This window comes from Chiloscyllium plagiosum, chromosome 22 (genome assembly GCF_004010195.1).
Source record: "Chiloscyllium plagiosum isolate BGI_BamShark_2017 chromosome 22, ASM401019v2, whole genome shotgun sequence".
In the NCBI taxonomy this organism is placed as follows: domain Eukaryota; kingdom Metazoa; phylum Chordata; class Chondrichthyes; order Orectolobiformes; family Hemiscylliidae; genus Chiloscyllium; species Chiloscyllium plagiosum.
Genome location: NC_057731.1, coordinates 43,662,747 through 43,688,430, shown reverse-complemented (window position 1 = coordinate 43,688,430; position 25,684 = coordinate 43,662,747). Strand labels below are relative to the sequence as shown.

The 25,684-nt window shown below is 43.6% G+C and overlaps 2 protein-coding genes across 2 annotated transcripts in view; one reads left to right on the top strand and one right to left on the bottom strand.

Moving 5' to 3' along the window:
* The window catches only part of LOC122561268 (pancreatic lipase-related protein 2-like), a 24,080-nt gene extending 16,910 nt beyond the window's left edge, over positions 1–7,170 (bottom strand). The window contains exons 1-3 of the mRNA XM_043712905.1: positions 6,639–7,170; positions 3,576–3,624; positions 2,113–2,267 (exon numbers count right to left, since the gene is read on the bottom strand). Of these exons, the coding sequence (XP_043568840.1) occupies positions 2,113–2,267; positions 3,576–3,624; positions 6,639–6,650 (216 nt within the window). The 5' untranslated portion in view covers positions 6,651–7,170. The remainder of the gene's footprint in view (positions 1–2,112; positions 2,268–3,575; positions 3,625–6,638) is intronic.
* Positions 7,171–9,433: 2,263 nt separating this feature from the next.
* Positions 9,434–25,107, top strand: taf5 (TAF5 RNA polymerase II, TATA box binding protein (TBP)-associated factor). Its single transcript, XM_043712901.1, has 10 exons — positions 9,434–10,395; positions 12,079–12,394; positions 12,834–12,997; positions 16,721–16,856; positions 18,768–18,888; positions 19,850–19,979; positions 20,984–21,148; positions 22,921–23,098; positions 23,205–23,382; positions 24,648–25,107. The coding sequence occupies exons 1-10, from the start codon at positions 9,710–9,712 to the stop codon at positions 24,863–24,865; spliced, it is 2,292 nt and encodes a 763-aa protein (XP_043568836.1). The 5' UTR covers positions 9,434–9,709; the 3' UTR covers positions 24,866–25,107.
* Positions 25,108–25,684: the final 577 nt, after the last annotated feature.

The window sequence follows — 25,684 nt, the reverse complement described above, 5'->3', positions numbered from 1 at the left end:
GAGCTGGAAGGTTGGAACTGAGGTAAGGTGGAGGGAGGGGAAATGAGGAAACTGGTGAAGTCCACATTGATGCCTGGGGTTGAAGTGTTCCGAGGTGGAAGATGAGGCGTTCTTCCTCCGGGCTTCGGGTGGCGAGGGTGGGAGCGGCGGTGAAGGAGGCCCAGGACCTGCATGTCCTCGGCAGAGTGGGAGGTGGAGTTGAAATGTTGGGCCACAGGGCGGTGGGGTTGATTGGTGCGGGTGTCCCGGAGGTATTCCCTGAAGCGCTCTGCGAGGAGGCATCCAGTCTCCCCAATGTAGAGGAGACCGTATCGGTAACAATGGATACAATAAATGACATTGGTGGATGTGCAAGGCTTCCACTATTCCAATATTATTTTGAAAAGGGAGAATGATGCAAGTCTTTTCTGTTACTGCATGTTTGCCCATTATGTCATATTGTGATCTGTCTTCATGAAGGATATTATTAAACTGGAGAGGGTTCAGAAAAGATTTACCACAATGTTGCCATGAATGGAGGGTTTGAGTAATAAAAATAGGCTGGGACTTTTGTCACTGGAGAGTAGGAGCTTACCTTATAGAGGTTTATAAAATGATGAGTGACATAGATAAGCTGATAACAGGTTCTTTTCCCCAAACGTGGGGAGTTTAAAACTAGGGGCATATTTTTAAGGTGTGAGGAGAAAGATTTAAAAAGGATATGAGGGGCAACTTGTTTTTTACACAGAGAGTGGTTAGCGTGTGGAATGAACTGCCAGAAGAAGTGGTGGATGCACATACAGTTACAATATTTAAAAGGCGTTTGGATAGATACATGAATTGGAAAGGTTTGGAGGGATATGGGCCAGGAGTAGGCAGGTGGGACTAGTTTAGTTTGCGGACATGGTCAGCACGGACTTGGGTCTGTTTCCATGCTGTATGGCTCTATGAGCTATATTCCTGATGAAGGGCTTTTGCCCGAAACATCGATTTCGCTGCTCCTTGGATGCTGCCTGAACTGCTGTGCTCTTCCAGCACCACTAATCCAGAATCTATGAGCTATGAGCCCTGGCATTTGTGTGGCATGAATGCCATTTGCCACTTTTCAACTCCAGCTTCAAGGTACTGTCAAGGTCTTGATGCATTTGAACGTTCACTGCTTCAGTAGCTGAGGAGTTGCGAATGGTGCTGAACATTGTGCAATCTCGGACGAACGTCTCCACTTCTGACTTTGTGATTGAAATCTTACCCTGAGGAAATGAGACCCACACGTATATTTGTTTTGGAGAGTCAGAGAGGTTATCTAGAAGTAAAGTTGACTTAGTCATGAGTGTGGTGCTGTAAAAGCACAGCAGGTCAGGTAGCATTCAAGGAGCATGAGAACCGACGTTTTGTGCATAAGCCTTTCATCAGGAAAAGGTATCACTTAGCAACATCCAGGTTTTTTTATATTTAACTGTGCATGTGTAGGTGCTAGAATTTGATACACACTTCACAGTGGTGATGTGATAACTGACATTACAATCAGGAATTTCAGGCTAGGATCTCACAGTGTAAATCTGTATAAGTGCCTCAAACTAGTACCTCTGTGCTTATTTCAAATGCGCCAAAGAACTCAGGGCCAGGGGTGTACTTACATTGGATCAAATCACACATGTGCATTAATTACTCTGTACCGTCATTCCTCTTACAGTCACAGAGTTATACAGCACAGACACAAATCCTTCCACACAGGCCAAATATCCTAAACTGAGTCTCATTTGCCAGCATTGGCCCATTCCTATTCATGTGCCCCTCAAAGATCTTGTAAATGTTGTAATTGTACCAGCTTTCACCACTACCTCTGGCAGCTCATTCCATACACGCAGCACCTTCTGTGTGAAAGAGTTGCCCCTTAAGTCCCTTTTAATTCATTCCCCTCTCACCTTAAACCTATGCCCTCTAGTTTTGGACTCCACTATCGTGGGAAAAAGACCTTGGCTATTTTTCTGTCTACGCCTCTCATGATTTTATAAGCCTCAATAGGTCACTCCATTGAAAATACCCCCAGCCTATTCAGTCTCTCCCAACACTTCAACCCTCCAAATTCCTGCTATTGGTGACTGCCTGTGAGGATGTTCTAAGTGTCCCTACCTGATAATTGTTTGGGTTCTGCCTAGTGTACAGCAGGAAACGTATGTTGATCTTTTCCGGGCTCCAGGGGAGTTTGTTAGCAGGCCTCTCCTTTGTCCCTGTCCATGGATATCCACCTGGGAAGCAGCCGAGTCTGTCAAAGCAAATGCCCTCCGCTTCAAAGAAGGCAGCATTAACAGGTAAAGGAAAACAGAGTTAGTGAGAATAATATGCAATCTGATCCAAACCCTCACAAGCAGTCAACGTGCATTATATGGTACCAGATTTAGGCACATGGCATATCTAAGGGATTTCCAAAGACAGATTATTATATCAGACTGTGTGATTCCATGACAACAACCCATATTGATTTAGTGCCTGTAACTTCATAAGATATCACAAGGCTTGTCACATTGAACAACAGACACTTAATGCTGACAGATAACCAAAAGGTTAATAAAACTCACAGATTCACTGTATCAGCCATTGTGTGTTTCCTTATTTCAGTCTATCACAGAGTGATGGGTGATAACTCTAATTGTGCATTTGATAGGGGCAGTGTAGAAGAAGCTTTATTCCGTATTTAACCCTGTGCTGTTCCTGTCCCAGGAGTGTTTGATGGAGATGGTGTTGTGGGAACTTTATTTCCTCTTTCCTTGCTGTTGTAAAAGAGCAGAGGAAGCTTCACTCTGCATTGAATATTGTGCTGTCCCTGTTGTGGGAGTGTTTGATGAGGACTGTGTCAAGGGAACTTTACTTTCAGTTTACTCCTAGTTTAAAAGAGTAGAGGGAGCTTTAATTTCAGTTAAAAGAGTAGAAGGAGCTTTGCTGTGTGGCTAACCCCATGCTGTACCTATCCTGATGCATTTTATTTTTTATGATCTCCGATCCCAAGTTGCCCTGAGACGTCTAAGTGTTTAGAATTTAGATTAGATTAGATTAGATTAGATTAGATTACAGTGTGGAAACAGGCCCTTCGGCCCAACAAGTCCACACCGACCCTAACACTATGGGGCAATTTAGCATGGCCAATTCACCTGACCTGCACATCTTTGGACTGTGGGAGGAAACCGGAGCACCCGGAGAAAACCCACGCAGACACGGGGAGAACGTGCAAACTCCACACAGTCAGTCGCCTGAGGTGGGAATTGAACCCGGGTCTGCTGGCGCTGTGAGGCTGCAGTGCTAACCACTGTGCCACCGTGCCGCCCCCTGCCACCGTGCCGCCCCCAATTGTCGATAGCTTAGACAGGATCTACTTTCCTACTTTAAAGTACATGAGGGTGTTGATTGATTTATACAGGGTTTGAGTCACTTTCAAAGTCACTTTCCTGATTAATTCATTTTCCCAAATACTGTCATGACAGTATTTAAGATTTCCCCCATACAGTGAGTACTTCAGGAGCAACGACTCTAGGCTGGTCCCACTCATGTGCTTCACCTTGAGCATTCCCACAGAACCGAGTGCTCTCTTGTTTCCTTACCATTGACCTGGATTAGAAGGAGGGTGACGGCAAGCAGGAGCCTCAGCATCTGAAAGAGAGATGAAGTCGCTGCTGTCATCGCCATATCAACCAGTGAAGAGACTTTAACACCTGGAACCAACTCAGGAAACTACCATCATCTCATATTAGCTTTAGTCGTGTCAGTGTACAGACTGTGAACAAAGAGTCTAGTGAACAGGACCACATTCGCTCACTTTAATTGTTACATTTTTAAATCTGAAACAGTGATACTCACCGATCCTTATCACTCTGCCAAATTATTATGGAGCTCCTGATGAACCGTGACTCCCTCCCAAACTGCAGCTCCTCAAAGCTTCTCTTCTCCTCATGTGTTCCACCAACTCTCTCCTACACCCCCACAAATCCTGGCCATGATTACATTCTGGTTCCTTCCCCTACTAACCCTTAAGGATCTTAAAACTAGAATGGCTCCTCTCTCCTCACCTTTCTCAGCCTCCTCCCTCTCCCCATCACATGCCTTTCTCTTCACCTTCATCCACCTCACTTCCGCCTCCTCACACTCACTGCCCTCACCTTCCTCACTCCTCACGCTCTCCCTCATTCTTAACTTCGTTCAATTCTTAACACTTCCATCCTTATCTTCCTCTCTCCTCACCTCTCTTTCTCTTCAGCCTTGTCCTCCTCACCGATCACCTCCTCATCTCCCTCACTTTTCACTTCCCCTCCTCACCTCCCTCACCCCTCAGAATCTTCTCTTTGTTACCTCCCTTATTCCTCAATGGTCCTCCTCATTATAATCAGAGAGAGAGAGAGATGTGCAGTACAGAAACAGACCATTCGGTCCAACGTGTCCACGCCAACCAGGTATCCCAACCCAATCTCGTCTCACCTGCCAGTACCCGGCCCATATCCCTCCAAACCCTTCCTATTCATTATGTCCCCACTCTTTATTCCCTTCTCTTCACCCCCTTCGCTGCTCCCTTGCTTCTCCTTGTTACCTCCTGCATTCCTCAGCTCCGTTCCTCTTCACTTCTCTCTCTCCTCACTCACTCTGAGGGTATTTTCCACACTGTCTCTGAGAAATATAAAATTAGAAAACACTTTTGATGATGTCAATGGAAAATGCCAATAGCTAAGTTTGCAGTTTCCTGCTCCCTATTTCTTAATTTGCTGTGTCTCACATTCACATCAAGTGAAGGAATCTCAGGCTATTTGGCCCATCGTATCTTTCTTGGTCTTAGACCCATCTGCCCTTTGCCCAGAAAATATATTTCCTTCTTTCAGGTACATTCAATTCCTGTTTGAAAGCTTTAATTGAATTTGCTTCCACCAACTTTTCAGGCAGTGCATTCGAGGTCACTATTGTTCTGTTTTTTCCCTTTTTCTCCTCACTGGTTCCTGTGTTATGGGACAGCTGCTGCCAGTTTTTCCTTTGGTCCCATTCTAATGAACAACCTCAAGTATTTCCCCTCCTCCCAGTCAGGAACATTAAAGTGACATTTATTCTGGGTAAGAAGTGAAGCATTAAATAGAGAGACTCACCTTCCCTAAGACCATGATACAAGCACAACCTCTGGAGCTTGCCGCTGTTCTCACTCTTATTTATATGCTCCAAGAGTTCTCAATGTTTCAAAACATTGAGTTTAAGTGTGGGAAGTGTACAGCTGGATTCTGGCAAACACCATAAACATACCCCAGAGCCTTTACTGCCACAGCCACAAGGTCAGGAGTCCAATTTCATTAAAACCCTAACTTGAATCCTTGTCACCTCACCCAGCAAGAAAGCGGTAAGAAAAGGTCTGGGGTGGGGGGTACCTTTTAACATAACAGCAATGTGGCACTCGTCTGACCCACTTGGCTGTCCAAGACTCGTTACCAGAAATGGGTTGGTGGCAGCGAGAGAAAGGCTGCTGGATTCAGAGCTTCAGGGTTGTAGTATAGGGGTCAAGAAAGAGAGAGACTGACGGAGCAAGGCCATGACAGAATCTAAACTAAATAAGAATTTTATATCATGATCGCTCAGTGGGCATGGGGTTCATGGGCAAGGGGGTAAGGAATGCCCGTCAATGGCATGGGAGTACAAGGCATTGGTCAAATGGCATGAGGTGTATTGGGCAGTGAGCAAGGCGGTTGAAGGATGGTGGTAGAAGGCAGGGGTTATTGGTCAGTGGGCATGGGATGTTGGAGGTTGAACAATAATGGACATTGTCAATGGACGTGAGGTTTTGAGCAATGAAGACAAGGGTGTTCTCAGTGAGGATGGGGGTTGTTGGGTAATGGGCATGGAGGGTGTTGTCAGTGGACAGAGGGGATGATGGGTCAATAAGATCATAAGACATCAGAGAAAAAGTAGGCCATTCAGCCCATTGAGCCTGCTCCACCATTCATTAGCTCATCATTGCGGATCTATTATTCTTGAACTTTTCCCTTGACCCTTGATCCCTTACTGATTAAAATTAGGTCTATCTCAGCCTCGAATATACTTAATGACTCAGTCTCTATAACCCTCTGTGGTAAAGAATTTTGCAGATTCACTACCCTCTACGAGAAGAAACTCCTCCTCATCTCTGTCTTTAATGTGTGACCCCTTATTCTAAGATTATGCCCTCTGGTCCTAGACTGTCCCACACAGGGAAACAATCTTTTTGCATCTACTCTGTCAAATCCCTTAAGAATCTTCAATGTTTCAAGAAAGTCGCCTCTCATCTTCTAAATTTCAATGAGTACATACCCAACCAACTCAACTCTTCCTCATAAGGCAGTCCCTCCACATCTGGTATCAACCTAATGAACTGCCTCCAAAGTCAGAATATCTTCTCGTGGATAAAGAACCCAAACTGTTCACAACATTTCTGCTGTTGTCTGACTAGTGCCTTGCATAGTTTTAGCGAAACCCCCTTATTTGAAATAGAGGCCAAAATTACATTTGCCTTCCCTGATACCTGCCGAACTTGGGTGTTAGCTTTTTGTGATTCATAGATGAGGACTCCAAAAGCTCACTGTTCTGCAGCTTTCTGCATTATTTCTACATTTAAATAATATTCAGCCCCTCTGTTCTTCCTGCCAAGGCACATAACTCACATTATATTCCATTAGCCGAGCTTTGGCCACTTATTTCTTTTGTAGATTCTTTGTGGCATCCTCAGCATTTGTCTTCCCATCTATTTTTGACTTGATGTGAGTCAAGATACAGCAACAGAGGTTTGGACAAACCAAAGTTTACTCAGCATGGAAAAGAGATGGTATGGGGGGGAGCGATATGCGTACATATGTGTGGAGGTGAGTAATTGAATCCAGTCTTGATAAAATATAGAAGACATTTCCACCAGCAGAGAGACTAATGTTCTCTGTATTGTTCCAATTTAAATGTATGCGGTCAAGTAGAATGTAAGGTCTAAATGAGTGACATTATGAAGGTGGCAGTAGGCAGTCTTCAGTCAATTTGATTCACTCCACGTGATATCAAGGTATGGATGAAGATACTGGATACTGCAGAAGCTATGAACTCTGACAATATCCTGGCAATAGTATTGAAGACTTGTGCCCCAGGACTAGTGAGAGTGACTGCCCTTGACTTCAACGTGGCAACTGATGAAGTATGACATCAAGGAGCCATAGCAAAACTGGAGTTAAGGAGAAAACTCTCCGTTGATTGGAGTCATACCTGACACAAAGGAAGAAGTTTGGATTGTTGGAGGTCATTCATCTCAGTTCTATGACATCTTTGCAGGAATACCTCACGGTAGTGTCCAAGGCCTCGTAGGCCAACTTCCTCTGCTTCATCAATGGCCTTCCCTCCATCATTAGGTCAGAGGTGGTGATGTTCTCTGATCATTGCACAATGTTCAGCACTGTTCACAACAGCTCAGATACTGAGGCAGTCCATGTCCATAAAGAGCAATGATTTGGAGATGCCGGTGTTGGACTGGGGTGTACAAAGTTAAAAATCACACGACACCAGGTTATAGTCAAACAGGTTTAATTGGAAGCACACTAGCTTTCGGAGCGACGCTCCTTCATCAGGTGATAGTGGAAGGCTCAATCCTAACACAGAATTTATAGCAAAAATTTACATGAAAGAAGTGAAACTATCACTGTATTCTAACAGATGAAAGGCTTAACAGACAATCAATTTTTCAATGTATAATTTCAGTTACATCACACTGTAAATTTTTGCTATAAATTCTGAGTTAGGATTGAGACCTCCACTGTCACCTGATGAAGGAGCGTCGCTCCGAAAGCTAGTGTGCTTCCAATTAAACCTGTTGGACTATAACCTGGTGTTGTGTGATTTTTAACATAAAGAGCAAGACCTTGACAATATCAAAGTCTGGTGTAATAAGTAGCAAACAACAGTCTTGCCACACAAGTGCCAGACAATACCTATCTTCAAAAAGAGAGAATCTAACCATCACCCCTTGATGGCCAATGGCAGAACCATTGCTGAATTCCACAATGTCAACATCCTGGAGTTACCATTGAACAAAAATTGAACTAGACTAGCAATATAAATACTGTGGCTACAACAGCAGTTTCAAGGCTGGGAATTCTGTGGTGAGCAACTCACCTCCAGTCTCTGGAATACCTGTTCACCATCTATAGAGCACAAAATAGGAGTGTAATGAAATACTCTGCACTTGCCTGTTTGAGTACAGCTCCTACAAAACTCAAGAACCTCAACATCATCCAGCACACTTGGTTGGCACCCCATCCACCAGCTTCAACATTCACTCCCTTCACCACTGATGCACAATGGCAGAAGTGTATACAATGTACAAGATGCCCTGCACCAACTTACCATGGCTCCTTTGATAGCACTTTCAAATTTTGACGTCTCTACTGCCTAAAAAGACAAGGGTAGCAGATACATGGGAACACTACTACCTGCAAGTTCATCTCCGACCTACACATCATCCTGACTTGGAAATATATCACCATTCCTTCAGTGTCGCGGATCAAAATTCTGAAACTCTCTCACTAATGACATGGGGAGTTCCTATGAGAGATGGAATGTAACTGTTCAAGAAGACAGCTCACCACCACTTTCTCAAGAGTAACTAGGGATTGACAAAAATTGCTTATGTCCCACAATTGAATGAAGTGGAAATGTTCAGAACAGTCTGATCAAGTTGAGGCACTGGCCGGGGATCAAGATTGTGCTAAAGGTTGGCAGGGAAATTTGTTCCAATATTAAGCGAATGAGTTAATAATTAATACCAATTAATTATATTGAGTAACATTTTCCAGTTATCACTATATGAACACATTTTTCTTTCCTTGGTGACATGCCTTAATTTTCCAGTTATCACTAAGCAGCATAAGTAACCTTGAGATAAATAAAAATGCTGATACTTTGTAAATTACACTGAATTTTCTGTTTCACAAAATTCTGACACTAAAGCTGATCAATTTTTCTCACAGTGGAATGCATGTTGACGATTCAAGCAGGGTATGATGTGGGTGACTTGCAGGGTAACAGAATTCCCTGTGTTTCATGAGATGCTTTTTGGCTTCTCTGTTGCTTTGGATTCTTTGCAAAGATACAAGTGATGGGTCACAAAGATTACATTAGGATTGTTCTGAAAGGAAGAAAAATGCACTCGAGGGCCAACACCCCTGGGCTTACTGTTCTGCTGACTGTATACAAAGAAAGGGCCTGTCCTACAACTTTTGCCACCAGAGCCACACTGAGGATTCGTATGGCTCCCAACTTTGACCAGTTTGGCCCATGTTGATGATCATGGGTTGCTTTGAGTTTTAAAGTTGTATTTGTACAGTGAGAATGTAACTAATTTTTTTGTAAAAGCTTTCATAATACTGTTAAACTTGTCCCTGTTTTGTTTTTCAGTTAAAAATCACACAACACCAGGTTATAGTCCAACAGGTTTAATTGGAAGCACACTAGCTTTCAGTTGATAGTGAAATCTGACATCAGTCGTGTTGAAATCTGAGTCACAGGATTTAAGGTTTTGTTTTGCCTTAGTATTTAGCATTGTCTTCAAAATGGCACACCCGTTCATCCGTAAAGCGATTTCCAATTTGCCCAAACTGTCATACACAATGATGAGCAGCGACTTGCCCAAACTGCCGTAAAACGAGGCGTCCACTTTATAAAGAGAGGTGGTGTCGTGAAACGCTCAAACGCTGTCAAAATGGCGGCGGTGTCAGAGCCGGCGGCGGCACAAAGTGAGGCCCCGGCGTCGGCCTCAACTCCGGGCCCAGGCCCTGCTCCCTCCCCTTCCCCAGGCCCAACCCCAGCCCCGACACCTTCTCCCGCTCCTTCACCGTCCCCCACCCCCTCTCCCACCCTGGTCCCCAAACTGGAGCCGAGTGAAAGTCCGGCCGAAAACCACAAGCCGGGTCCGGCCGCAGGCCCAGCTCCAGCCCCGGCCCCGGCCCCAGTCCCAGTCCCGGGCCCCGCTCCCGCTGCAGGCCCGGCTCCAGTCCCGGGCCCAGCGCCTGAGCTGCCCGACAAACAGACGCTGCTGGCTGTGCTGCAGTTCCTGAAGAAGAACCACTTCAAAGAGGCCGAGGAGATCCTGAGGAAGGAGGCCAACCTGCAGGAGAGTCTGGACGAGTCGCTGCTGAGGACGGCCGGCCACAGGGGATCGGACTCGGTTCATCAGCCCGACGTCAGCTCGGTGCTTTCGGCCTACAGCAATGAGGGCGACCCGAGCCTGTACGAGGAATACTACACCGGCCTCAAGGGCTTCATCGAGACGGCGCTGGACGCCTTCAAAGCCGAGCTGTCCACTCTCCTGTACCCCGTCTTCGTGCATCTTTACCTGGAGCTGGTTTACAACGAGCATGAGAGGGAAGCTCGGCATTTCTTCCACAAGTGAGGGGCCCCAATACCATCAAATTATTCTCAATATTTGGAATATCATCAATATAATAATGGCTGTAGTATCCTTAATAGTTCATCCTTATGGTTACGATTTGTATTGAACTTGAGCTGAATATATTGCGCAGACATCGTAGAAGAGTGCACTGTAGATTCTGCAGAATCCTATCTGGATTGTCTTGGTTAAATACAGTAACAGATTTGGAGATGCCGGTGTTGGACTGGAGTGTACAAAGTTAAAAATCACACAACACCAGGTTATAGTCCAACAGGTTTGTGTGCTTCCAATTAAACCTGTTGGACTATAACCTGGTGTTGTGTGATTTTTAACTTTGTACAGTAACAGGTTATGTATCTGGTGTTGTAATCCAGGTGGCTCGGGTGGTTAGCACTGCTACCTCACAGCACCAGGGTCCCAGATTCGATTCCAGCCTCTGGCGACTGTGTGGAGTTTCCACATTCTCACCAGTCCAAAGATGTGCAGGTCAGGTGAATTGGCCATGCTGAATTGGCCATGCTAAATTGCCCATAGTGTTAGGTGCATTAGTCAGAGGGAAATGGGACTGGGTGCGTTGCTCTTCGGAGGGTTGGTGTGGACTTGTTGGGCCGAAGGGCCTATTTCCACACTTCTAGGAATCTAATCTAATCTACTCCCTGGAAACAAGTTTTTAACGTGGTTTGGGATCAGCAGACTATTCTTGCTGACTGGGGAATCTCGGATACTAAGTGTTCTAGGGAGTCTAGTATGTAGCAGAGTCTTGCAAAAAAGCCTAACTTGTCAGGAGTGGAATTAAGTAAAAGCAATACTGCTGGACACGTGGAGTAAAAACAAATTTCTGGAGAGATTCAGTAAGTCTGGCAGCATTTGTCAAGGAGAGATGGAAGTAACGTTTGATTCTTTGAATCTAAAAGAGAGCTATATATGGCGTTTGGAGTTCTCTTTCACAAGTGCTGTTGATGTTAAATCTTGGTTGATAAGATTTGTTTGCTACAGAAGGATATTATGGCCTAAGGGGCAAAGGTGGGGCGTGTGGAGTTAAGTTGGAGATCAGCCATGATCACATTGAATGACAGTGGAATAGACTTGGAGATGAGCTGCCCTGTTCCAGTGCTTCAACAATGGAACTCTCCAGTTTTTCCTCACCTCCCCCTCCAATATGCCAGCTAATTTCCACTTTGAATTCCAGCCTGCAAGGGCATTTTCCTTGTCTGCATCCCATTACATTTGCCCTCTCCCCTGCATCATGCTAAGAAGAAACCTCCTTCCCACCCTTTCTCTTGAAGACGGATTCTTATCATCTGCATCCCAGACGTTATTCTCGGCCACAGCTCCCTTGAAGCAAAGTTAGCGGTTGTGGGTCAGGCCCCTTGTGCATATGTTGTGTTCAGTGAAGGAGGGCATGTTTCTCTTTGCACATGACAGCTCCTGGAAACGTCAGCCTTTTATGATCAACTCCTGTGCTTGTAAACTTAATTTGCTTTTAAACAGGAGAAATCCCTGATGATGGGTCAAAGTTGAAAATGGGGGTCAGGGAGCCGCTGTTAACAAAGAATTTGCTGGAATTCAGGTTCATGGGTCTGGGTTATGTTCCATGGGTTTATCTTGGGAGAGCTACTTTGAGAATATGGTTGACATTTCTTGCAATCTGTCTGAACCTGTTTTCTGGTTGTTTGCAGGTATCATGGGGATCAAGAAGGATATTACCATGACGACCTGCGAGTACTCGCTGGCCTGTCGAAGAAGGAACACATGCAGGGGAATGAGACAGTGCTCGATTTTCGGACCAGTAAGTTTGTGCTACGGATTTCACGGGACTCATACCAGTGCCTGAAACGTCACTTACAGGAGAGGCATAATAACCAGATCTGGAACATTGTGCAGGAGCAACTGTTCATCGACGTGTTTGATGGGATGCCGAGGAGTAAGCAACAGATTGAGGTGACTTCTGGGGGAATGGCCGGAGAAGCAAAGAGGGAGGCAAACAAAACCAAGGTAAGGAATAATCTCTTTCAACAGAATCGCTATAGATCATTGTCCTGGAATCCCTACTCCGTTCTCTACAGGATCTTTGTCCTGGGATCCCTGACCCCATTCTCTATAGGATCATCATCCTGGGATCCCTGCCCTGGTCTTTACAAGATCTTTATCTTGGGACCCCAGACCCCATTCATTAAAGGGTCATTAACATGTGGATGCTAACCACATTCCTACAGGTTCAGTATCTGTGCAACCCTATATCCTAATCTTCAAGCATCTTTTTCCCAGGACACCAAACCCCATACTCCACAGATTAATATCCCCAAATAAAGTGTTCCAGATTTTGCTGTGGAATGTTTAGTTGCTGAAGTGTAATGCCCTGCGCTCCAAGTTTTAATTTCTGGATGGGTGCATGTGGTCACTGGGCTCAGTTAACTTGTCAAAATCTTGGCAGGTGTTCTTTGGGTTGTTGAAGGAGCCAGAGATTGAGCTTCCGCTTGACGATGAGGATGAAGAAGGAGAGAACGAGGAGGGGAAACCAAAGAAGAAAAAGCCAAAGAAGGACAGCCTGGGTGCAAAGAGCAAGAAGCAGGACCCCAATGCCCCCCCTCAGAACAGGTGAGTGGGTCAACAAATCACAGAGATATGTTCCTGCAGCTCCTGGCTCTCTGTGAACCTACATAGAGTCTCAATCCTGTTCAGCTGTTGGATCATTTCTATTCTTTTCATTGGATACAGAGCTGAGCTGCTTGATTGTTGCTAGTAGAGTCAATTTTGAGAGAGTGTGAATAGTGGGAACAGTGGGACATCATCTAGCCTCTTGAGCATCGTTTGGTTAGCTCATGGCTGTTGTGGATCTCCACATCATTCATTTGCTTTTGCTCTGTATTATTTAATCATCTTACCAAACAAAAATTGATCATTCAGTTTTGAAGGCCTCAGTCGACTGCTGCATTCACAGTCTTTAACAGAAGGGAGCACGTTCCAGATCTATACTGTATGGTTATTTTCCCCCCATTTTGCTTCTGAACAATCCGGCTCGAAATTTAAGATTTTGTTCCTTTGTTCTTGATTTGTTCCAGCAGAAACAGTAGTGTATGCATCCATTATAAACATCTCAGTGAAATCATTTCTGAATCTTGAATCAAAGCGATAGTAATCATGTTTAAACAGTATGCCCCTTTATCTCACAACTGTACCACACAGTTGGAAGCGATTTGGCCTATCATGTCTGCACTGACTCTCCAAGCGAACATTTCATCTAGTGCCATCCCTTGGTTGTCTTCCAATAAGACCGCTCATTCTTTGTTTTTGGAGAATATTATTTAATCTTTCTCACCATGGTATCAGACAGCTGAATCTCGTCGTAACTGCTGCAAGGCACTTTCACAGAGCCTGGAAAAAATGGGTTGGGGGTGAGTGAAGTGTGTGCAGTCTGCAAATGGGGAAGGAAAGAGTGGCTGCAATAAGAAACAAGATAGTTTCAAACTTGTCAACAAAGGAATACTCAGCTAACTAAGAGCAATGAAATCAGTAGTGTGGTGAATTGTATGGTAATGACTGTGATGTCTCTAGCTTTAGGCTGCATATGATCAGGAACTACTGAGTGGGAAAATTGTGTCTTTGCTATTCTAATGAACACAATCAGTTTTTAAATCTGCAAGTTAGGTCTGAGATGCATTTAAAAGATTAGTAACTTCTTCCAACTTTGTGTATATATGATAGAAATGCATTAGCCATGACCTTATCAGTATGCGGAAAGTGTATTTAGGATGATGGTTTTTATTTATCACGGTGTGTAGTCATTTTGGAAATCAAAACTTTGACTTGTGCCTATTGCCTTCTGCCAGTTTAAATACACTGGTGTGTGAGAAATTAATGCTTTCATTGGTTTGCTCTGGCTTTATGCTTCATGGAAACTTGCAATTAGAGGACATTGAAAAGTTCTTCTAATTCTGCTCCTGTAAGAGTCTAATTCGCCATGTCTCAACACAAATATTGGAGTTATTGTTACTTTTGACTGCATCACCTAATAAATGAGTTAGTGAGAATGTGCAAGAAGCCCTGAAAAACAAGGAAAATAGCCCCAAAGAGAATCTCAAAATGAGTCCTTGGTGGGGTGGGAGAATATTTGGTGTCTTGATGAATGTAGGCTGATACTACCTCGACATGGTCCCAAACAGAGGGAGGACAGGTACAGCACAGAGTTAGATACAGAGTAACGATTCTTCTGTGCTGTACACATCAGCTGTCCCAGGACAGATACAGTGTGGATTAAGACCACTCAACCCTCTAGTAGTGTAACCCTGGCCCATTTCAGCTCGAGTCATAGAGATGTTCAGCACGGAAACCGAACCCTTCACTCCAACTCGTCCATGCTGACCAGATATCCTAATTTAATCTAGTGCCATTTGCCAGCACTTAGCCCATATCCCTCTAAACCCCTCTTATTCATATACCTATCAAGATGTCTTTTAAATGTTGTAATTGTACCAGTCTGCACCTCTTCCTCTGGCAGCTCATTCCATACACGCATCACCCTTTGTATGAAAAAGTTGCCCCTTTGGTTCCTTTTAAATTTTTCCCTTCACCCTAAATCTATGCCCTCTAGTTCTGGACTCCCCCACCACAGGGAAAAGATCTTGTCTATTTACCCTATTCATATCCCTCATGATTTTATAAACCTCTATTAGGTCACCCCTCAGCCTCTGACGTTCCCAGGAAAACAGCCCTAGCCTATTCAGCCTCTCCCTATAGCTCAAATCCTCCAACCCTGGCAACATCCTTGTAAATCTTTTCTGAACCCTTTCAAGTTTCACAACATCCTTCCGATAGGAGGGAGACCAAAATTGCACATGATATTCCAAGAGTGGCTTAACCAATGTCCTGTACAGCTGCAACATGACCTCCTAACTCCTATGCGCAATGCTCTGACCAATGAAGAAAAGCATACCAAATGCCACCTTCACTGCCCTATCTACCTGCGACTCGATTTTCAAGGAACTATGAGCCTGCGCTCCAAGGTCTTTTTTTTAAGCAACACTCCCCAGAACCTTACCATTAAGTGAATAAGTCCTGTCCTGATTGGCCTTTCCAAAAGGCAGTACCTCACATTTATCTAAATTAAACTCCATCTGCCACTCCTTGGCCCATTGGTTACGCTGAGTTAACCCTCTTTGCTGTCCACTACACCTCCAATTTTGATGTCATTTGCAAGGTTACTAACACCACCTATGTTCACATCCAAATCATTTATATAAATGATGAAAAGCAGTGGACCCAGCACCAATCCTTGTAGCATACCACTGGTCACAGGCCTCCAGTCTGAAAGGCAACCCTCCATCACCACCCTCTGTCTTCTACCTTCAAGCTAGTTCTGCATCCAAATGGCTAGTTCTTCCCGTATTTCATGAGATCTAACCTTGCTAGCCAGTTTACCATGAGGAACCTTGTTGAATGCCTTACTGAAGTCCATATAGATCACATCCACCACTTTGCCCTCATCTATCCTTTTTGTTACTACTTCAAAAAGCACAATCGAGTTAGTGCGATATGATTACCCACGCACAAAGCCATGTTGACTATCCCTAATTAGTCTTTGCCTTTCCAAATACATGTAAATCCTGTCCCTCAGGATTCCCTTCAACTTGCCCATCACCAATGTCAGGCTCACTGGTCTATAGTTCCCTGGCTTTTCCTTACCACCTTTCTTAAATAGTGGAACCATGTTAGCCAACCTCCAATTTTCCAGCACCTCATTTGTGACTTTCACCTGCATCTCTTCTGTGTGAGATTGCCAAGTTGGAAGCTGTTTTGAACTGTTATCCAAGCACCCCTACAGCCTACGAAGCTGGATGAATCAGAGATGATTCGTGACTTAAAACCAAATTAGAATTACACTTAAGGGGGAGAAAATATGCAGAGCCACAAAGGTGGAGAGCATCTGGGGATGTTAGGTCAAGTCCCACCTTGCTAGATGATGAAATTGGCTACAGTGTAACTTGTCAAAAAGTCATCTGGTTCAGTAATGTCTTTTCAGGAGGGACATCCACCTTGTCTGTTGTATATGTGATTCGACAGCAATGTGGTGAAATATTATCTACTTTCTGGGCAAATGGGAATGGGCAATAAATGGTAGCCTAGCCAGAGATGTCCACATCCCATTAAAGAATATTTAAATAAAAACAGAGGAATAGGGTTGAGCTGTAGCTCTGCAGAAAGCTAGCGTCGATCAAATGGCCAAATGGCCTCCTGTATCGAACTGACTTTATATTTAGACACAATTGGATTCTGAATGTGATAAGGATTATATCTTTAATAGTCTTTATTTACCACCTTCAGAATTCCACTTCCTGAACTAAAAGATTCTGACAAACTGGACAAGATAATGATAATGAAGGAAGCCACAAAACGGGTGAAGCTGGGGCCGGACTGTCTGCCCTCCATATGCTTTTACACTTTCCTGAATGCTTACCAGGTGAGTGGTTTGCTACACAGGGATATGTTGCAATCTCTCCTCTTCCTGCGAAGGACCACTCCCTGGTCAAGGACCTCCTTCCTGATGTCATTGGGAAGGTGCTAGACCTGCTGTGTGATTTCCTGTTCCTCACCATATCCAGGAACTTCTCAAATGCAGGAAATAGCCAATACTGATCAGACTGTTGGTTAGACACTAGGTTAGGAGCAGATAGACCACTGGGATGATGATTCCCTGAATACCTGAAGAGTAGTAGTTGGCTGGAGATGGCCGAATAATTTCAGTCTTGTTATTGTTTAGTATGTTTGCTACTAGTTACATGTGGCTCATTCAAAATCCAAATGTGATAAATTGTTCTGCTTTTTGTGTAATACGTGAGGAATCAACATCACTATCAGATGTGAGATCTCAAAACCTGTTCACATTGAGCATTTGAACCTTGGTTTATGTTGATGAAGTAGACAAGAATCTGAGTGCAAGTATTTTTTTTCAATTGTTATGGCTTCCTTCCTTCCTTCCTTGGTACTAAACAGAAAATGTTTACTCATGGAATTGTTGTTGGCTATCCCTCAATTCCAGGATGATATATATTTGGTTGTGAATTTCTGCTGTCTGTCTGCATATTGTTATGCCTCACTAGGGTAGTGCGCTGGAAATTAAGCCCTGTTATTCCCAGAGTTGTCACAAAGGTTACACATTTTATCGAAGTACCCAAAATTCCCTGATTTACCTGCCTTTTTAAATGCAGGTTAACAGAAAACAAAACCAGGTATCTGTGCTTAACTAGAGTTACTATTTATTATCAACAAAATAGATTCTAGCGACAGGTAGATAATATAACTGTTGTAATTCCCTTGTAAAGCACCCTACACACACAGCCAAAGAGAAACATTGGTGTTATGTGGAAGGGGAAAACTGGGAAGGCAGTAAGAAGTCCACAGGGTTTGCTGAGGTGATCTTTTTGCTTGTCTGGACTTGCTTCTCTTCTCCAGGTACTTTTCATTCCCATAGTTCACTTCCTTGCAGGAGGCACAGAGTGACTAGTTCACAAATTATAAAGTCTGACTTGCTGACTAAAAGCAATGACTTAAAGCTCTCATAAACAGAAATTGCTGGATAAACTCAGCCGGTCTGGCAGCATCTGTGGAGATAAAGCCAAGTTAACATTTTGGGTCCAGTGACCTTTGGATTCTGAAGCATCTTCCAAACCCACGACCTTCACCATGTAGGAGACCAAGAGAAGCAGATGCCTGGGAACATCACCACATGCAAGTTCTTCTCCAAACCACACATCACCTAGTCTTGGAGCTGTATCATCATTCCCTCACTTCCATGGGGTCAAATTATTGGGATGTCTTTCCCAATGGCACTGTGAGTGTTCCTACACGCAAAGACTGCAGCATTTCAGGATGGCAGCTCACCAGTACTTGTTCCAGGTCCATTACTGATGATCAACAAATGCTGGCCTAGCCAATGATGCCGGCATTCCAAGAACATACAAAAATCAGTTGAAATGTGAGCGAATGTATTCTGGAACATATCTCTTCAACATCGTGTAGGGACCGGGAGAGGTTGGGGCGGCCTTGGTAAAGGGGGAATAGCACAGGTAAATAAGGTGATAAACATGCTAAATGGGATTGATGTCTTTAAGTGGAGTTGTTGAAAGTAGAACCAAGAAGATAATGATACTGTATAGGAGGTTGATTATTTAGGGCAGGAGGGAATTGTTCTTGCAGAAAGCTAGCACAGACATGATTGACTGAATGGCTATTTCCTATGCTGTAACTATTCTCTCATTGTATTGGTACTGGATACACTGCCATTGTTTTAACAACAGCAAGTTCTTCAGAAATGTCTGTCCTGTTATATCTGTTTTCTAATTTATAATCTCCCTTTCCTGTACCGGCACAGGGACTCACTGCAGTTGACTTCACAGATGATTCTAGTCTGATAGCAGGAGGTTTTGCTGATTCCACTGTCAGAGTATGGAGTGTCACGCCCAAGAAGTTGCGCAGTGTCAAAGGGGCTACAGGTAAAATCAGCCAGCAGCCTTCTCATTAGGGCTCTACCCCCACTAACCTCAGGCAAATAAAGTCTTCAGTGTTGGGTGTAGACAGCAAAGGGAATTTAGGGAATCAGACATTTTGTTAAACCAGTCTCCTATAGAACTTTACAGCCCTCTTGCCTTGTCAGCCTCAGTGCTTTCACTTTCAGGCTGTTTGGAATAGAATCTTGCAGAATGAAAGGAAGCTGTTCGGCCCATCGGCACTGTGGCCACTCTTGAAGAGCTTTTCAGTTTAGTTTCACACTCTGTCTGTTTCCCAGTAACCTTGCAAGTTAGTTTCCTTTGGGTATATGTCCAGTTACCCAATGGGTGACCTCATTTGGAATAGATTCCCTTGACCTTTACGGCAGTGCAACAATTGTCATCTGAACTGCACGTGAAATAAGTTGTCATTACAATAACCAACTAACCTAGAATTCAGCATTGCTCCGTGAGCAGCAAAAGAAGCTAGTGGAGTGCAGCAAATGAAAGGGCTTATGGCCCAATTAATGGGCTGAAGTGTTTTAATGTTGGTAGTGGCTATAGTGCTGTTGATGAAATGCCAGTAGCCTCAGTGTCAGCACTGAAATCAAAAGCTCGATGCTTGTGATTGCAACTGTAGATCCTTCTCCTGCCATCCTGTAATTCCCCTTCCATTCCTACAAATGTGCATCTTGAACAAATTTGAGGAAGCTGCAGTGTATTTGTGCTTCACAGCCTCATAGGTCTCAGCACACATGACCAGTTTAATATTGTAGCCGAGGGTGGTCATTGGGGATCTTGACTGCTCATGACATGCTGTGATTGATTTTGGTTCTTATGTATAAATCTGCAGGAAGATTCTGGTCTTGTCCAAAGAATGGCTGAAATACAGAAGATGTGTTGGCCTTTGGGTACAGTAAATCCAGAGGCAGCAGGCTCGATAACTGCTTTGTCTTTCCCCCACTAGATCTCAGTTTAATTGACAAAGAGTCCGATGATGTGCTGGAGCGAATAATGGACGAGAAGACTGCCTGTGAGTTTAAAATGCTGCTGGGACATGGGGGCCCAGTTTATGGGACAAGTTTCAGTCCTGACAGGTAAGGAAAGGCTTCTTTTAGAACTGTAAATTAACAGACCCAGGGCTGGCACTAGTCAGAAAAAAAACCTCTGTTTCTTTAAAGCCTTTTGTGATGTGGGGATGTTCATGTGCTCCACAGTCAATGTAGTGCTTATTAATTGTAATGACTTGTAATATTGGAAGCATGGCAGCCAGTTTTACATACACAACTCCTGTAAATGACAATGAAATTAATGCCTAGGTAACCTTTTATATAGTAAAGGTTTGGAACTCACTGCCATAAAGAGCAGTAGAGACAGAAACCCTTGGCTCATTTAAGAAGCATCTGGATATTTACCTCTAATGTGTAACCTGCAGGGATATGAGCCAAATGCTGGAAAGTGGAATCCCACTGGGTGGTTTAGTTTTCATCTGGGCCATGTGGCCTGTTTGGTGCTGTCATTTTTCTATGATTTCATGATTGTTAATTTGATGTGCCACAGAGGAGAACGTTTTCAATACAGTGCCTTGGGATCTGTTGGATGGACTGTGAAGGGCAGTATGCATATGTCCATTCAGGCAGCTGTACCGTCAGGAACTGGTACTGTTTGATGCAGCTGAGTATCTGTAATCTTGGGCTGGCTGGGCACATTAATGCCTATCCCTCTTCTCTAACCAGTCTATTTTGCTGGAGACAAAAATAGAAATTGCTGGAAAAACTCAGCAGGTCTGGTGGAGAAAAATCGGAGTTAACATTTCAGGTCAAGTGACCCTTCCTGCGTTCTGAGCAAGTTCTATTTTTGTTTCTGATTTACAACGTCCGCAGCTCTTTCTATTTCTATTTTGCTGGAGGGTGTTGTACCCTACACTGTGACAGTGAGTGCTCTTTTAGCAATTCTATTTACAAGATGGTGAAGGTGTGGCCATTACAGAGTTCATTGTCTAGTGTGAGAGTAATTTAGAGGATCTTTCCTCTTGACTGATAATTGCTTTAGAGGGGGAAAGCTCACAATCTATTATTTTTCTGCACTCTCTCTTGTCCAGGAACTATCTGCTGTCCAGTTCTGAGGATGGCACAGTCAGACTCTGGAGTCTGCAAACCTTCACCTGTCTCGTGGGCTACAAAGGACATAACTATCCAGTGTGGGATACGCAGTTTTCCCCGTATGGCTACTACTTCATTTCAGGGGGCCACGATCGGGTGGCACGGTGAGTATGAACGTGGAGTCACGATTGAGTGCCAGTGTGGACTGTCATGACTCAATTGCACCAATAATCAAGCTTCACTATATCACGATCTGATACAGATGTGTAACCACCAAAGTAAACTAAGAGAGTAATGAATTTGTCTGCCAGACTGCATCACATTTCATTAGTAACAGGACAATAACCCTATTTATTATAAACATATTATTTATTAAATGACATACAAAAATGGATTACTAATTGCTCTTTTACAACTTGAGCTGAACTATCAAAATGTCAAACACAGGCAGTTATTCACAAATAAGACACTGAAACGGACAGTTTGGCAAAAATACTAATGATGGAAAAATAGGGGAAAAAATACAAATTTTGCATTTTGAGCCCACACCACAAGGGTGGGGCGAGTTTTCTTTTTGTGAGATGGTGACATGACGTTGTCTGCAGCGCGATTGTCTTCAATTCAATTGCTGATTGGCTGGATTAGATCTTTTGCGTTGGAACTCTTTCTTTTCAGAGACTTCACATCTCCCTTTCACTTAGAGAGGGAGAGAACTATGTTCTCTGTTTGCAGGCTTCTGGATGTCTCTGAACATCCTGACAGGTCTCTAACAAACGATTGCTGAAGAAATATTAAGGCAGCTTTTAGGAAGCTTCTCCTTAATTTGAGGATTCCTGGTGCCACTGTGCTTTGTAAAGTATCCTCCTCACTACTAGAAGTAATAATCTTGAGCAACTGAATCATACATCAATCAATTCCACTTGGTCTTTAAGTTACAGAAACTTTCCTGGTACTTTTAACCATCTAACGTCCATATTTATTTGGTTTATAAGAGAAAAGAAAAAGATGGTTCCTGGAATAGCCACAATTGAGGAACACAGTTAGTGTAATGTCACAGTCACGACTGAGTGACATGGTGTGTGTGTGAGCATAGGGTCACAATGCGGTGAGTGCAGGATTCCAATCAAGTGGCATGATGCGTGTACAAGGTCATGATTAAGTGGCATGACAAGTTTGCAAATGCGTGCAGGATTGCGATATTAAGTCGACACTGTTACTTTTGAAGGAGTATCCCATTGTTACTGATGTGGACATGTGAAGGGAATCAGTGTTTTCAAACAAGCTTTTTAACTGTATATGTAATTTATAGTGTTCTTTGAATGAAGTCCAATAAACTAATAGTCTACTACGATGTGGGACAAGATCAAAGTCTGGGATGAGACAGTTATTCAATCCATCTGCCCAAATTCAGTGCCTGACTACTTCACCTCAGACCTACCCAAACTGTTGAATATCAGCAGATGTCAATCCCGCTTGTTTTAAAGATGGGAGCCAATTAACCCTGCATCAACTCCCTTCTCGGGAGGCTTGATCTATATCCAGCACCCAGTAACCCTGCTGCAGGATTCTGCCTGTTTTGCACGTATTCGCCAATCATTAATTCCTTACTTTGGTTCAATTGTTTATTTATTTTCACTTCACATCTTCCAGAATTTACAGACCATGTGCTCCTTCAATCTTTCCCCAGTGGAAAAGCAATTCCGTTGCTTGAGTCTTTCTTCATTAGCTGAGTGTCTGTCTAGTCATGAGTATTTGAGCCCTTCCAAGGCATCTGCATTCACTTCTGACAGTCAGGACTGACCTTTGCATAAATGTATTTTAATACAGCAGCATTGTATTCCTGGCTCTAGGGGGACACAATGTGAATGACATCGGCCGTGGGTGTTAGTATGATGGAGCTGTATTAGTTAATAGTTTGGGACATTCTGTTCCTCAGGCTTTGGGTGACTGACCATTATCAACCGCTGCGAATATTCTCTGGTCACCTCTCTGATGTCACCTGCACGAGATTTCATCCCAACTCAAATTATGTAGTGACAGGATCTGCAGACAGGACCATTCGACTGTGGGACGTTCTAAATGGCAACTGTGTTCGAATCCTCACTGGACACAAGGTATGAAATGCTGACATGGAAGCTGTTGGTGAGTGTGCAAACACTTTCTCGTGTGCCTGCTGAAACAGACACCCTTGTTAATGTTCCTTTTCTGTATTTCTCCCAGGGACCGATCCACTCATTGGTGTTCTCTCCAAATGGTAGATACTTGGCCTCTGGAGCTACAGATGGCCGGATTCTACTGTGGGATATCGGGCACGGGTTACTTGTAGGCGAGTTAAAAGGTCACACCGACACAATCTACGCACTGAAGTTCAGCCGCGATGGGGAGATTCTAGCCTCAGGTGAGAATTTGTCTTTGGAGAATGGGTCAAAGGCAGAGTTTAAAAATCCATCATTCTCATTGCTGGCATAGCCAGCATTGTTTGACTGCTGTCTCCAAACCACCTTAGAAGACAGTGACAATCCTCATTCAACCATTATTGGTGGTTTCATGACCTGTTCATAGGTACTTAGAATCACCTGTAGGCTCAGACCCAGTAAGGATGACAGCTATCCTTCCCAAAAGGACATGAATGACCCAGTTGGTTATTATAATAATTCAACACCTTCATAACAGAGAATAGCTTTTCAGGGATTTTCAAAATCAAACTTTTAATCCCAAACTTGTCCAGCAAGACTTGAGTTCCAATTCCCTGGCTTATTAATATAGTCAAAGAACCAGTATATCAGTCCTCTACCTTGTTGTTAGCTATCCAATTCATTATCCTGCCAGGGTTGTTGATTTTGTTTCTTTATATCAGTTGGACATCTTGACCCTGTCTCCCCGATGTCAACATGGGTCCTGGGTCAGTTTTATTTCCTGTCTAACAAATGTAGGAATCAATTCTGAATATGCTCAACTCTCCCCTATTATGGGGCATGGGAGTCACTAACCATGTCAGTTGGGAAATCCCTTGGAAGTTGTTACTCCTTCACTGGTGACAGGTTCCACTGTACTCCCGGTGAACTAACACAGGTGGTGCAAGGAGTGTAGTAAGATCCCAGCTGTAAACTATCTCTGTTAAACATTTCCCACTGCATTACTGTGGGGTGATGGGGATGCAGTTGAAGCTTAATATCTTCGTCATCAGGTCAGTTTGCAATTAGATGTAATTTGCCTATTGGACAATATTTGCTACATAATCCTGAGTGTGAGGAATTACCCTGACAATCAAAACATATTAATACACAGGACCCTGTCCTTTGAAGAGAGAACATGTGCACGTTATGTTTGCTTTAACTCAACATGCACATACTTACAGGTTCATTTCTCAGGGTAGTACCTTGACCATCTTTCAGGTTAAAAATTAAGTTCAGCAATTAACTGGCAGCCATCATCACACTGCTGTGATCTCTATGGCAATACTCCATCTTAGTCCATTTGTCAATCAACAGCAGTGTTCTTTTATTCAGTAACATTTTCCTTTTATGTGCATATTTTGTGAGAATTGTCCAGACTGCATGAAGTAGTTTTGGTAGAGTATATGTTTTTAATAATACTCCAATTCTGCATTGCCAAATGACTTCACCACTGTGCTGATGTGAATCTTCTGAATTGTTGTTTCAGGTTCTATGGATAATACAGTGAAAATGTGGGACACTGTCAAAGCATTTGAGGACCTGGAGACAGATGATTTCAGCACTGCCACTGGGCATATTAACTTACCTGACAACTCGCAGGAGCTGTTACTTGGCTCCTACATGACCAAATCCACCCCAGTCATTGGCCTGCACTTTACTCGCCGTAACCTACTACTGGCTGCAGGGGCATATAACCCACAGTGATTGGCAAAACCCCAAGTCTAGTCCAACCTTTCCCATCCTCGTTCCTAAATTGGATGGAGGATGTAGATATTTTCACAGTATCTGTGAAATTCTCGTTTTGTGTTCCCTTCCCACCCAAAATCTTAGTAACACCCCATAGTCATTTACGACATATTGCCGTGCAGGGACGTTTTGCATTACATTGAACGGTGTTTTTTTTTTAAAAAGTCTGAATGAAGTTTACAATAAAATACTGAAATCTATTATTGCTTATCTGCAGCAGGGGGAAGAGAAAGGCTCTCCAGGTCAGGCTATGTTTAAATATCAGCAGCTAGCATAGTGTGCTACCATCTACTGTAAGATTCTGATGTTCTGCAGAAAGCTAACCAGTCAAATGCTAGAAGAGCATTGTGCTGGTATACAACAACAGGTAAACCAGTATTTCTGAATCAGCCCAGACTGCTGTAGGTTTACATAGGTACAGTTGCACTGGTCCATGTCTTCGTCTCAGTCTCCAAGCTCATCCTAAATCCTGCATCAATCAACCTTGAGCTCATTAAACACGTGGCCATATACTGCTTTACCATGATTTAATAAAATCCCAGCCTAGCTTTCTATTTAAAAAAAAACACTGATGCAAAGTTGAATTTCAGTCACTGGCTATTTGCATCAGTTTGAAGTATTGACCTTGAACATTATTACCTTTGCATCCCTTAAACAGCAAAGCTATGTTTCATCATGGCTAATAGCTGAATAATACCAGTGTATAGTCTGGCTTGCAGTTGTGCTCTGTATTAGCCAATACTCACTTTTCTATAGAGCTTCGAGGAAGAATAAGTG

Coding starts and splice junctions, on each gene's coding strand:
- taf5 (XM_043712901.1), top strand. CDS start 9,710: ATGGCGGCGGTGTCAGAGCCGGCGGCGGCACAAAGTGAGGCCCCGGCG. Junction 12,998..16,720: donor AATGCCCCCCCTCAGAACAG/GTGAGTGGGTCA, acceptor TACCACCTTCAG/AATTCCACTTCCTGAACTAA. Junction 19,980..20,983: donor ACAAGTTTCAGTCCTGACAG/GTAAGGAAAGGC, acceptor TCTCTTGTCCAG/GAACTATCTGCTGTCCAGTT.